At 42.3% G+C, this 15,215-nt stretch overlaps 1 protein-coding gene across 1 annotated transcript in view; it reads right to left on the minus strand.

Moving 5' to 3' along the window:
- LOC140905964 (glutamate decarboxylase 1-like) overlaps positions 1-368 on the minus strand; it is a 40,599-nt gene extending 40,231 nt beyond the window's left edge. Inside the window, exon 1 of the mRNA XM_073329460.1 lies at positions 338-368. Within this exon, the coding sequence (XP_073185561.1) occupies positions 338-368 (31 nt within the window). The remainder of the gene's footprint in view (positions 1-337) is intronic.
- Between the last annotated feature and the right edge of the window lie 14,847 nt (positions 369-15,215).

The raw sequence follows: 15,215 nt of genomic DNA on the forward strand, positions 1-15,215 counted from the left end.
CATTCTCTTCTTCCTCATCATTTCATTGTATCACATCAGACAGCTATAAATCAGACAATTAAAGGCATGATTCTAAACTCACTGAAGTCAGCTGGAGTCTTTCCATTGACCTCTAAGGGGTATGAAACAGATCCATATTTGTATTCTTTCCCAGAGAAGGCTATGCAGTGATAGTTCCATTTCCCTGTGTATAGCTAAAGTCATATCAAAGACTGACTCACTTTTTAAATTGGTTACCTAAACAAACTTTATTCTGATTTTTTAAATTTATATGTATATATAATTTCATACTCAGCCATTCAGCGAAGAGATTATTTAATGTCATCTTTGAACTTACTTGTCTTGTTAGCACCTGTCCTGAAATCCATGTCTATGCTTCTCTGAAGAACAGCACAGCACAAGAAAATACACGGAGCAATAAAAAGTACAATTTCGCAAAAAAAAAAAAACCTAACAAAACAAAAGCAAAATGTGTGTATTCGTCAAACTATGTGCAGCTGAACTGATTTGTCACAGATACAGATTTATCTGGTGTTTATATTCTATGTATTGCTCAGAGTTTCTGGGCGTTCCTACTAGTTAAACTAAATGGGAGGGGCGGTATGATTTTTCTCCCCCTCTCTCTCTTTTTTTAAAGTAGCTAGCACCAGTTTGTTTTTAAAGCAATAACCATCTTTTGCAAGGCTTCCTTAGAAACCTCTAATATAATTAAAGTAGTTTGCATGCCTGCCAAAATTTCCCTTTAATATTTTCAACTACTTTGTGTATCTGTGGCCCAATCTTGAAAGGTGCTAAGTACCCTTAGCTTCCATTGACTTCAATAGGAATCAAGGGTACTCAGGAACTTGCAGGATCAATTCCTTGCTCTGCGGGACTTATGGGACTCTCTCGTTGATTTTGCTGTGTGGGGGGAAGAGAAACTGAAGCAATGTGTGTGCAGTCCAGTATTAGAGCTGCCATTGAAGATGGAATTTGTTTTTTTAATTTTCACCTGAAAATGCTAACCTGTTACTCAGATGTGACCATTCTCACCAGCTGTTTGCACTTCTTCCTTGTGGTTTCCTCTTTCTTCAACTCAAAAGCGTAGAGCATGAGTTTCTCTTTTAAAACGAAGCAGAGAAAGACAGGAGTTACTATTCATCTTATTTGAAAGTGCTCTTGGTGCTTTGAAAAGTCTTTAATCTAACATAATCGAGGGCTGAAATCTTGCATTAATCTAGTCAAGCCCCACCCCATTTTACTTACCTGTAGGCTTATGAAACTGTGGTGGGTGTCTCTCAGTCTTCTCTCTGGCTAGCCGCTTTCTCTTCTTGCCAAGCTAGGACTTCTCTGAGGACAAGCTGTGTGCTTAATTGGGACTGGGGGATGGTTTTCGTAGGGTATAACTCGTTTAATGCTGGTGGAGATTTGTACCACAACGAGTCCTGCAGCAGAGGGACTCTATCATCAGGTGATGGAGGTAAGCGGGTCTCCAAGTGTGGAGGCTCCAAAAATGACAACAGATTTGATGCAGAGGGAGAAGAGTTGATGCATGCTCGGGCTGCAGAGCCAAAGTCTCCTCCCCTGACTTTCTGCTTTATTGGAAATTGAGACTCAGCTCCTGGTAGTGGTCTCAACTTAGGCTCCACCTAACTGAAAGCTTGCAGGCAGGCTGTTTAAGTAATTAAAAAAAACACTTTTTTAAAAATGAAAAATCCTGGCGTTGTCCATCCCAGAGCAGATCCCATCTACTATCTCTCATGATTCTACATGTGTCTCTCTTGTTATTGTCATGGTGGATTGTCCAGGCAATTGTGGATATTAGTAATATACAGAGCCCTACCAAATTCACGGCCATAAAAAATACGTCACGGACAGTGAAATCTGGTCTCCTCCCATGAAATATGGTCTTTTCTGTGCTTTTACCCTATTCTATACAGATTCTACAGGGGCAATCAGAGTTTTTCAAATTGGGGGTCCTGACCCAAAAAGGATTTGCAGGGGGGTTGCAAGGTTATTTTGGGGGGTCACAGTATTGCCACCCTTACTTCTGTACTGCCTTCAGAGCTGGGTAGCCAGCCAACAGCCGCCACTCTCTGCCAAGCACCCAGATCTGAAGGCAGCACCCCGCCAGCAGCAGTGCCAAAGTAAGCATGGCAATACCATACCATGCCACCGAGGGTCAAGCTCAGAAGGCAGCAGCACAGAAGTGAAAGTGGCCATACCATGCCATGTCATCCCTACTTCTGCGCTGCTGCTGGTGGCAGCTCTGCCTTCAGAGCTGGGCTCCCGGCCAGCAGCCGCTGCTTTCCAGCTGCCCAGCTCTGAAGGCAGCGCTGCCGCCAGCAACAGGATAGAAATAAGAGTAGCCGTACCGCAACCCCCCCTACAATAACCTTGCAACCTCCCCCAACCCCTTTTTGGGTCAGGACCCCTACAATTACAACACTGTGAAATTTCAGATTTTAATATCTGAAATCATGAAATTTATGATTTTTAAAATCCTATGACTGTGATATTGACCAAAATATACTATGAATTTGGTAGGGCTCTACTAATGTATGATGATAGACCTCTTCAGTTATTACCTTACGAATGCTTGTTTTGATACTGGTGAGCGAGGCTAAAGGGCTGTGCATGAATGACTAGGGCAGTCTCATTACTGGCTTTATTTAACTCTATTCTGTTGAGCCTGTATACCTGCTATACTTGCTTATATCAGTTATATGTAAGAATATAACAAGTGGGATTAAGGGAGTTTCATATATTCCATTTTCTAAGGTGGCTGGCAGGCAACAATTTCTACAAATGGACATCCACAGATTCACAGGAAGCTGCTAGACATTCTAGTTCAGTATAATGGTATACCACATTTTTTCATTCTTGCTGAAATATCTTCCACAGACAATATCATGGTCAAAGTTCATATTTATTAGGTTTGATGTCTTTGAGAGGTGCTTTTGTTCTGTCATAGTTTCTGTTTCCTGTATTGGGCAATGTCTTGAACACAGTAGAACCTCAGAGTTATGATTTACGAACCAGATTTATGAACTGACTGGTCAACCACACACCTTATTTGGAACCGGAAGTATGCAATCAGGCAGCAGTAGAAACAAACAAAAAGGCAAATACAGTACAGTATTGTGTTAAACAAAAACTATTGAAAAAATAAAGGGAAAGTTTTTTTAAAAAAATTGACAAGGTAAGGAAATTGTTTCTGTGTTTTGTTTAATTAAAATTAAGATGGTTAAAGGCAGCATTTTTCTTCTGCATAGTAAAGTTTCAAAGCTGTATTAAGTCAATGTTCAGCTCTAAACTTTAGAAAGAACAACCATAACGTTGTGTTCTGAGTTATCAACATTTCAGAGTTATGAACAACCTCCATTCCCAAGGTGTTCACCGCTCTGAGGTTCTACTGTATGTAGTCAGTGGTGTATTAATGCCTAGGCCAACAAATGTGCAGGGGCAGCAAATTTAGGCTGCTTCCCCTGGTGCAGGTTTGTGCCCTCTGCCCCCGGCCCCGCCCCACTCCACCTCTTCCCCTCCCCCATTCCCTGCCTCCTCCCTGCCCCTATTGGTCCCCTTCCCCAAATCCCTGCTCTGGCCCCTCCTCCTCTCCTGAGCGCACTGCATTCCCCCACTTCCCCTCTCCTTTGCGAAGCTGTTTCGTGCACAAGCACTGGCAGGGAGCAGGGAGAAGCAGGATCCGGAGGCGCACTCAGGGGAGGAGGCGGAGGCGAAGTGGAGGTGAGCTGAGGCGGGGAGCTGCTGGGAGCGGCAATTATTTCAGGGCTTAGGAGCGGCAAAATCATTAATCCACCACTGTATGCAGTAGTATACAAAAGATACAAGAATAGCATGCCCTTGTGGCAGGGTTCATTTTATGTCATCATTAAAGATAAGTTTAACTAATCATACTAGCTAATGCTGGCCCAAGGATAGAGTTGGAATCGTGCAGAAAACATTTGCGAGGTTGTGGTTTGGTGACTGCTCAAAGTAGAGTGTCTTCGGGGTTTAGGGTTTTTTGTTTGTTTGTTGCTATGCTGAAGAGATCTTTTTTAGAAGTGATGTGAAAAAGTTCCCTGCAGTTTCCACTTTACAAAATGGTGTTTGAAGAATCATGGTGTCCAGCCACACTTCTCACACTGTTTGAATGAAGAGCACCCACATTTGAGTGGTTTGTATGTGGCACCCTCAATTTTCATGTTCCTTGCACTTGGAAGAAAAAGCTACTCTAACTCCTATGCTGTAGAAGGAGAGGAAATAAGGTCAAATCAATGTATAGTACCTGGCATAAGCTTTGCTCTTGTTGTCTGTGTTCTGTCCTAGTGCTGGTTTTGTTTTACAACCTGTTCCTGTTACACTTGGGGAAAAAAAAAGTTTCTGGTTGATTTTTTGTTATTGCTCACTTTACCCTAATTTTAATTAGGTAAGATACAGGTTCTATAGTTTTTGTTTCCAATAAAGGGTACAGATTATCGAGAATTTTAGTTGCTGCATTCAGTCATGTCTTCATATTTAAATATCAGCTTCATTGAACATGTCTATACTGCACTGGAATCTATAGTGCAAACTAAGTTTACAAGATCCTGTTTCAACATACAATGTGGCTAGTGTAAATTGTGGATGGATTCTTTGGGAGTGGGCCTCTTGTCAGTTGTTTTCGAGTGAAGTTCAGCAATCTGGAGAGGATCAACATAGAACAGGTAACTTATAAAAAGTGGCAATCCTTGTCTCTTACTTCCTGGCCACCTTCCTGTCAACTTCCTTCTGTTACTTCATATAAAACCAAGAGAGGAGCCAGGGAAAGAGGAAGCCTATTTCTTAATTAGCTCAATTGATTGCTGCTGGGCCACACAGTGTGTTCTTTTCCACCTTTTATTGCTCTGGGAAAGGAGAAGATGACTAGCTAGATTTTCTGCACAACTATATAGACCTGCTGGGTGGGTTACCAGACAGGCTTCTCAAGGTCATTTTGAATGCTTTTGAACTTAATTGTGGCAGGTTGTGCAAGATCCAATGAAAAAAAATGTGATAAAGTGTGGCAAAAAGAGGTAGACAGACCAGCATGGTTTGATCTCACTGGCTTTTAGGAATATGTTTAACGAGGTTGAGGCAGTCTCTGAAAGTAGTGAAAGAGAGCAAGAATGACTGGATGGAAGATTTGTTTCTGAGATCACATATGAGACCACCTAAAGAAGCTACGCAAGTATTGTCATGAAATCTACCATAAGAATGGGGAGGTAGGCAAACAGTCTTTCTGTAACATGAAAATTGGAGTCCAGAATCCAGGACTTTCAGATCTGTAAATGCAAGTGTTTATGACAAAGGGAAGCTGAAAAGGACATTCTGCTTTTTAGATATTTCTTCATAGTGAGACAGGTTGATTCTGAACATCTCTGAGTAAGCAGGATATGTAGGTATTGCAGAATAAGTATTAATGACTACCCTGTGTGCTTATGGCTACATGAATAATAAATCTGGTGGGAAACAAAAATACTGAAAAAAACTACTTTGCAGTATATGAATATAATTAGTTTTCGGCTTCTGTTTCTGCACCTTAACAAAGTGTCTAAAAGGGTTAACAGGCCAGTGTAGCTCAAATTGTGAATGTGTCAAAATAATCACACTTTCTCAGTAGATCTGAATAAAATGAATGATGATTACTAATTCATATTTTCTGCCCTAATGCATATTCTTGGATTGCAACCTTTAAAAGATATTGCTGAAAGCCCTGTAGCTAGGACATCAACATGGGGGCAGGACGGATGGGTTAGACTGCATGACAAGAGAGGCAGTTGTGCTTGCCTTCAGAAGTTCATATAGTTAGTGAAAAACAGTCTCAGCCAGAAGCCTCTTTAAAAACTTTATAGTTGTGAAATCAGGAAAAATAAGTTACACATTTGTGATCATTCAGTATAAACCTATACAAGCATTCAAACATTCAGAAATACAAAAGTATAGCTCTTAACATGAAATTGCTGTTATGTAAAGATTGTTCATAGAAACTTGAAGTCTTCTTGGATAACAATATCTGAATTCTTCTTCAAAGATTTCTAGGTCCAGTTTTGAAGTCACTTTTGTATGACAGGAGAATTAGTTTTCTCTTACTTTCATTGAATTGATTGCTCATGCTCATCCTTTAGTGAGGCAAAATTATTTCCAAACAAGAAAAGGAAATCTCACAAGCTGCAGTTAATGCTCCAAACAACAAGACTGCAATTGACACTTCAGAAACAAATTGGAAAGACTCTTTTCCTTGGCAGCATCTAGAACAGTGGTGGGCAACCAGCGGCCTGTCAGGGTAATCTGCTGGCAAGCCACGAGACAGTTTGTTTACATTGACTGTCCACAGGCACGGCCGCCCGCAGCTCCCAGTGGCTGCGATTCTCCATTCCCGGCCAATGGGAGCTGCGGGTGGCCTGCTCCTGATAAGTGGATCTGATTTTGGGAATTGCTGAAGCAAGTTGTTGGGGGCAGGAGGGTTGCAGAAAGCAGGCTTGTCTCCCACCACATGCCTAGTCTAAGCGACAGAAGAGGCTGTTGATAGACTCCCTTACTTCACATGAATCTCCCTCAGAGATCTCCAGGAAACTCTCGCGGAGATACTGGGCAATCTGCTTCTGCAGGTTCCTCAGCAGAGCTGCTTTGTTACTTGTCCCATTAATGGTAACTTTCCCACGCCACTTTGCTATCATGGAGGGGGAGACCATTGCTGCACACAGGCGAGCTGCATAGGGGCTGGGGAGGAGGCCGCTGGCTTGGAGAAGACCCTCCCTTGATTCCCTGTTCACCCTCTGCAGTGAGATCTTCCATAATGATCACATCCTGTAGAAAGTGTGGGGACAGGAATGATTATCAGGCCCCCCCCTACAGTGATGGCTCTCCCCAAAAGCCGTGTGCCCAGTGCACAGCAGGGTCTGGGAAGAATGATTTACCCTGACCCTGCAGCTACTCACCATTTTGGGGGTCTTGTGGCTCATGTGTGCTTGCCTGGGGTTAGCCAATTAGTGACAGGTGTGTGAGTACTGGCTGTGTTTTAAAGCACTGAATCAGCGTTGTCTGTGTTGCAAACAATACTGCTCCTATAAAATGTTGCATTTAAACTTCACAGAGACGACCTTGGGAGCCCAGCCTCCCTCTTTGCTAGCGGTGGCGGAACAGCTGCGGAGAATTAGAAAGCGGCCAAGGAGAACTAAGGAGGACTTTCTCTGTGAGGTTATGATGCACTCTGCTGCCGAGAAACAGCAACTGAAGGAGTGGCGGGACAATGAGAAGAGGGACCAAAAGGAGAGTGTGGCACACCAGAAAGAAGTCACAGAGCGGCTCTTAAACATTATGGAATGCCAAGTGGACACGCTCCAGGAGATACTAGCTCTTCAAACAAAGCAAAAAACTCTTTCCCATGTGCCCCCCCACATACACACACTGCCAACACACTCGTATCAACCTCTTGGCTCCAGACTCTACCCGCATCATTCCACTCTGCCCCCCTCACAGTCCAGCACTGCAGACTCCCACTACCCACTGCAGTCAAAGACCCATCCCTCTGCAGTTTGACCCTGCTGAAGTACAGCACCTGCTGCACTGTACTCCAAAGGAGACGGTTAGGTATGATCCCTGGACATAAACAAATCTGTAGCTGTCCCTGGACCCCTCCTCCTCTTGAGACCTTCGCTTCCCTCTTCCCCTCCCTGCTGATGAGTTTGTTTATTTGACTCTCTCCTCCAGTTGTCGTCTTTTAATAAAAAGAATTGTGGTGGTTTGAAAGCAATCTTTATTCTATTAAGTGAAAGCAAAAGAAGCACTGCAAAGCAACATACAATTATGTTAAGGCCCCTTCTTGCATCATGTGCACCAATCACCTCCTAGCATTACAAGCACTGCAATCTCAAGCATAGCAACAAATATTAGTCACTTTCAGCTTCAAATTGCTGCCTCAAGGCATCCCTGATCCTTATGGCCCTGCACTGTGCCCCTCTAATAGCCCTGCTCTCTGGCTGTTCAAACTCAGCCTCAAGGCACTGAGACTCTGCAGTCCAGCCCTGAGTGAAGCTTTCACCCTTCCCATCACAAATATTATGGAGCGTACAGCACGCTGCTATAAGCATAGGAAAATTGTCATCGGCAAGGTCCAGCTTCCCATACAGGCATTGCCACTGGGCTTTTAAGCAGCCATATACACACTCAACAGTCATTCTGCACTTGCTCAGCCTGTTGTTGAACCGCTCCTTGCTGCTGTCAAGTTGCCCAGTTAATGGCTTAATGAGCCACGGCATTAAGGGGTAGGTAGGGTCTCCCAGGATCACAATGGGCATTTCGACTTTCCGTGGTGATCTTCTGGTCCAGGAAGAAAGTCCCTGCTTGCAACTTCTTGAACAGGCCAATGTTCCGAAAGATGCGTGCATCGTGCACCTTTCCAGACCAGCCTGCATTAATATCTGTGAAATGCCCATGGTGATCCACAAGCACCTGGAGAGCCATTGAGAAATGTAGTTGGTGGCTAGGTAGTCTGGTGCCAGAATTGCAATGTGTGTGCCATCTATCGCCCCTCCGCGATTAGGGAAGCCCATTTGTGCAAAGCCATCCACAATGTCAAGCACTTTGCCCAGAGTCATGGTCTTTTGGAGCAGGATGAGATTAATGGCCCTGCACACTTCCATCAACACGACTCCAACGGTCAACTTTCCCACTCCTAACTGGTTAGCGACCGATGAGTAGCAGTCTGGAGTAGCCAGCTTCCACAGTGCAATCACCACACACTTCTCCTGCAACAGGGCAGCTCTCATTCTCATGTCCTTGCGCTGCAGGGCTGGGGTTAGCTCATCACACAGTCCCATGAATATGGCTTTCCTCATGCAAAAGTTCTGAAAGCCACTGCTCGTCATCCCAGATGTGCACCACAATGTGATCCCACCACTCAGAGCTCGTTTCCCAAGCCCAAAAGCGGCGTTCCACTGTGGTCAGCACCTCTGTGAATGCCACAAGCAATCTTGTGTCATAGCTACTACACGTGGCAAAATCAATGTCGCACTCCTCTTGCCTTTGTAGTTTACGGAATAACTCCACTGCCACTCATGACGTGTTGGTCAGAGCGAGCAGCATACTGGTCAGCAGTTCGGGATCCATTCCTGCTGCCCGAAAGAGGCAGGGTGTGCAGTAGACAAACCGCTGAAAGATGGCGCCAAATATGGACGGCAACACAGGGATTGCTGGGATGCGAAGCAATGCATCATGGGGCATTGGGACAGGACCCAGGATGCCCTGCGACCCACCCCCCATGCCTTCCCACAAGTCTTAGTGGCAAAAGAGAAAGAGGTGCTCTGTGGGATAGCTGCCCAGAGTGCACCGCTCCAAATACTGTTGCAAGTGCCACAAGTGTGAACACGCTATTGCGCAGGCAGCTGTCAGTGTGAACACACAACAGCCATTTCCCTTCTGTGCTCTCTGAGTGGTGCTGTAACTGCCCGGCGCAGCAACTTTGCCAGTGTACACATTCCCTAAGTCTCTCTGTAAAAGGTGGAGGATAATAATTCCCTACTTCATGGGGTGTTGTGAGGTTGTTAGGCCCTCAGGTAATCTGAGCTGTATAAGTACCCAAGATAAATATCATCACCAAACACCATCAAAACTTTTTGGGTGTGTTCCATGTGGTTTTACTTTCCCATTTTCTAAATAACAACAAATTTCACTTCAAGTTATGATTGAAAACGAAACAGAAAACTGAAAACAAAATCTAGCCAAAACTGGTCCACTTACATGCAAAACTGCAGAGCTTGTTTGGCTTGGGAGTGAAGCTATCAGTTAGTCCAAGTTTGCCAGAAATATTCTTTAACTTTTCAACTAAAGTGACCTGAGTTCCAAATTTGTAATGAAATCTGAAACTGGGTGAATTTTGCAGGCCCTCATCGCCTGGTGAAAACATTTTCCAGAGCTCTAATATCAACCAGCTTAAGAACAGACTTTTTTTAAAAAGGCTTTTTAAAATTTAGATTTGTTACTGACACCTTAAATCTGTTATAACAACATTGCCCCCTTTTGACCCAGAGTATTAAAAACACAAAGAACAAAGATCCCTAAGTAATACATTGTTGAAAGAGAAACATATCATTTACTTGTGAAAGGTTCTGGGAGGGATATTTTGGGGTGTGTGCAGGAACTGTAAGTCTCCAATTTAATATTTAAGTGTAGGAAATACAAGAATACTTGCCAATAATCCATAAGCTTTTTCACAAGTTGTTTCTGGTTTGCAACAGACAAACAGTACAGTAAACTTCCTAATAATAGTGCACTGTTACTCAAAAGATGAAAGGTAGAACATACACTTAGCAATTAAAGCTTGTTTGTGAACAGCTCCCATTGATTTCAGTGGGATTTGTGGGCGCTCACCACTTCTGAAGAGTGGGCCACTTTTATTTAGATATCTAAATGTGGCTTTCAGAGCCTAATGTTTAGATACCCAAGTTAATAAATTCTGGCTATTGGGCTCACAGATAGCTTATTTTGGAGATGGAAGATTGTCTTCTATGATGCACTTAATCCATCTGGGGCCCATAGAGGAAAAAGAGGACATGAGGTAATCAAACTACAGCACCCACAAATTTCCATTTTGTTGAAAACCCAATATTGCATGAAAAAAGAGTTTAAAAATTAAAAATATTTGACCAACCCTACTGAGGATGATATAGATTATGTGACTATGGCATTTGCTGAATACAGCGTTGTTTGTACCCGTAAGGGTCTGCTCACAGAAGTTGGCACTGAACCTATTGGAAAGGTGTTTGTATATGTTTCTTGGGCTAAGATTTGGTGAAATGTATCAACTCCAGTTTGGAAAAAGGTTCCAAACCTGAAATAAGGTTCCCATATAAAGTGAACCCATCTTAATTTTTGGTGAGTTTGGGTTTTGTACGAACCTATTACACAGCCATGGGGGTATTAGATCTCCCTCTCCTAACTAGATTAATATATTTAGTGGCACATTTGAGTGAGAGGACCACGTACAAAAATGCACATGAATTAAACTTCTATGGTTACATAAATTATTTCATCTTCTAATTATACATTTTCACAGGCATTTCCATCAATTTCACCCTCAAATGAAGATATGTAAGTGTGTGTATATTTTTCACCATTTGTCCATAATTTGACTCAAAGGGCTAGGTTTTCATCATGTACAAAACGTGACTGCAATTACGACAACACACCGCAGTTGCACATAGATATTAGTTTTAAGATGTCCACATACTTGCTTGTGCACGTACTGTGGTAAATGTATGTGCATTTGCAGGAAGTGCGCATGCAATTGCAAGCCTATATTGTAGACATGCCGATTTTTACAGACTTATTGTTTTTTCAACTTCCATTACCACACATTATGAAATGCGTGAAACTAAAAACATGAACATTTATTAACTTCTAGAATTAAAGCATTAGTCACTTATTTCACTAACTTGACTCACAGCTACTCGCCTTCTAATGCTAGCTTTATATTAGGAAAGTACAGGTAGGTCAGTCTGGACCCCACATTTACATTTGTTGTGTGAAAAGGCAAAATGAAAAGCCAGCTCTCCTTGAGTAAAAAAACTAGCATTTGGATGCCAGCTGCCAATTTTGGTTTTAAAATGGATGGATGCTGAGTGGCAAATATCAGCAAGAAGAGGTCCTGGACACATTTTGAAATAGTATCAGATTTTAGCCAGCTAAATGACAAAATACATATATCTTATAATTTGTTAATTATGAATGTATTAGTTAAATTACTTTATAGGTTATTAGCAGTTGAAGGTTATGCCTTATCTCACCAGAAGGGCAAATAATTTTCCCCTAAATTTGCAATAAATCTAAGATTTTATCTGCAAAAAGAAAAGGAGTACTTGTGGCACCTTAGAGACTAACAAATTTATTTGAGCATAAGCTTTTGTGAGCTACAGCTCACTTCATCTGTCACTTTTAAGATTTGATAAACAACTTCAAAAGATTAGGCTTGAACATCCCAAACCACCAGGAGCTGAAAGTTGTGCCATCTCTCTTTGTAAAGTTAGTTTTCCCTAGATTTGCATTTTTAATCAACTTTTTCCTCAACCAGGTACCTCTACTAGTCTATAGCCAATACAGTCTGAACAAAAGATGCCCAGCCCTGCATCAGTGTGTATGTTGTTGCACACCCGCTTCCTTACACACTCTGCAATGGTGATGCAGCAGCCACATTTCTGGAGGCCCCAGAAGGTGTTGTGTTTCCAGTGGGTTTATGACTCTATATCACAGGGCTGTGTCTTCAAGGCTCAGTTAAGCTTAGTACTCTTGAGGAAAATCATTAGTAGTATGTCAGATTTTGCTCAGACAACATGCTATACTTCTGGCAGAAAAATGAAGCAACTGTGAAGCCAAGAGGTAACATTTTGCCCTCACTTAAACCCATACAACCCCATTGAAGTCAGTGGGGCTGAAGAGGTGAAATGTATCTAAAGTGTTCATTTTTGATGTGATTACAGATCATTCCTGAAGCACAAACTGACACACTGTTAATGATAGCACTATGATATAGAAAAAGTCAGAAAGGTTCTTAAAGCAGCTGCTTGCATTCTCTCCTTTCATGGAGGGAATTCAAGATGAGGACCATAATAAAGCCTGCCACAACAATTCTGGAAGATGTAAAAGCTTCATTTGCCTTTCAAACAGCTCTTTGAGCATTGTGCGTTTTGTCTCTTAAATTTGAAGACAAAATTAATCTTACACATCTTTTAAATTGGTCACCTGTATTTATAGATTAAGGACAGTGACCTGGTGAATCCAGCCTCTCTTGAACTGCAACCAGTCAGAAGGTAGCAAATTAATAAAAGTGCTCTTCTGTCCTTATTATAGTACCCAATTTCTTAAAGCAGATTGTCTCAGAGAGGCTAACTGAGATAAGTATTTATCTACTTTAACAGTCATTGGTAAGTTATTTTATGACGTGTTGACACTCTGTCTCAATTTCTCCACTGTAGTGCAGCAATCTAGTGCTGTACCATAAGCTGAATTGATGACATAAAATTAACATAGCTGATGGCAGCAGGACCCCCCACAGAAAAATCCTCTGGTTGTGTGGCAGCTATTGGAGCACTTATGACAGCCCCTTCCTGGATCTGAAAGTAGGGGTCATGTGGGAGAGTGGGGGAGGAGAAAGAGAATGGAGCATGGCTGGGACTGTTAAAAAAAAGAGTGCCATATAAAAGATATATGTGTGTTCATACATAGATGTGTGCACACACACAGTGCAGTTATGATTTACAGAGCAAAAATAATAGAAGGGAAAAAAATTGGATCTGACATGAGGAAGTCAGAGTAACTGAATTTGGACAATGTGTGCTGTGGCCTATAGACTAGACCTTCTAACTTGGCATTTGAGTTATCACTTTCAGAGTGTGAGCGTGAGTGTGAGTGAGAGAGATTTATGTGACCAGCTCTGCCAGGTGCCTTCATTCCCTGATGCTCTATAAAGGCCTTATCCAAAGCCAATTGAAGTCAACAGAAAGACTCCCATTCATTTCGGACTTTGGATCAGAGCCTAACCCTCTTGGGGAAGTTGTACCTCATACTTGTCTGAGGGGACTGGCTTACACACAGTTCTCCTAGGATCAGGACAGTACAAAGAACACTTAAAAGTTAAAACCAGACTTTGCAAATCCTTCCATACCCATCCTGATTTGCATGATACACTACTCCCCCTTAGCTTACGGATGCATTTCATAACACTGACAGAGTAGTATTTATTCAGTTCAACATCCATAGGAAGTTGGTTTTTCTGCAATGCTTCCGTGCTTGCACAAAAGCAGCTGATTTACTTATTGAGGAGCTTCTATTTGCTGATAACTGTGCATGGTGTTGCTCACTCGACCAATTTATAACTAATCACTTTGCTTGTGCAGTTAACAGCTTTGGTTTCACAATTACCCTAAAGAAAACTGAAAAATTGTACCATCCTCAGCCAGAAGATGCACATGTCCACCTAATTATTAGGATCAACAACACTCCACTCAAGTCCGTGGAGAAGTTTTGTTATCTAGGGAGCCATGCTCTCACAGAATGCCAAGGCGAGCTCCCCATTTGGCATGTTGTCACACTGCCTCTGGAATGATAGGGGTTTCAAAATAAAACACTCTGCTAAACGTCTATTGGGCAGCTATGGTAACAACACTTCTGTATGGTTGTGAGACATGAACACCACATCGCCCCCATATCAAGAAACATCAACAGTTCCATATGTGAGGTTTCCTGGCAGTTTGTACAGTCAAATGGTGGGACAAGATTCCTAATGTCAAAATCCTTACTTGATGGATGTCTGCATCCAAAGCATGCTCATAAAATTTCAGCTGCATTGGTCTGGTCACCTCATTCATATGCGGACTCGAGACCATCCAGCACCATATTTTACCGTCAGTTAAAGCCAGGCACTGAATCTCATGGTGGTCAGTACGAATTATATAAAGACACAATGAAGTCAAGCTTGAAAGCATTTCAGGTCAATCCAAGTATCTGGGAAGCAACAGCCCACGACAGAGCAAGGTGGCAGCAAATTTGTCCTGTTGCTATTAACAGCTTTGAAGCAAGGCACACATCAAACACCTTATGCAAAAAACATGAACTGCACAAAGCAAAGATACAACAGTCTGCAACGGTCATGGATAGCCTGTCTGTCCCTCAGGCAGTTGTGGCTGTAGTTCTTGCATTGGTCTCTTCTCCCATATATGTGTTCATTAATAGTGTTTTCTGAAGTCTTGTACCTGCACATCATCCTGAGACTCCATCCATCTTCCTTAGCCAAGGATCGGGGCCTTTATTTTTAACTGGGGAATTCTGGCCAACTTTCCAGAAAACTAATTGTCTGATCAAAATTCCATTTGGTAAACTATTACCTTTTGAAATTGTGATGACATTGGCAAAGCCAGCATTCCATCCTCATTCAAATGGCTCTGAAAAACTCACATCTACTTCAAGACCCACAAGAAGACGGTTTATAAATAAATACAGAATATATCATGATATTCTCTGCTCTGTCTTTTTAGGTTTTTAGCTCTGTGGGGCAGATACCCTTTATGTCTCTTTTCCAAGGCTAGTCTGTCATCACTTAACAACTAATAGATAAGAAATATTCAGGGCCAAATTTTTTTTGGAAAAAAAAATAAAAAACCACAACAACAAACCCTCTAATTTGTGATATTTGCTCTCCCAACACAGAACAGATGCAATTTTGT

This window comes from Lepidochelys kempii, chromosome 2, assembly GCF_965140265.1.
Source record: "Lepidochelys kempii isolate rLepKem1 chromosome 2, rLepKem1.hap2, whole genome shotgun sequence".
Classification (NCBI taxonomy): Eukaryota; Metazoa; Chordata; order Testudines; family Cheloniidae; genus Lepidochelys; species Lepidochelys kempii.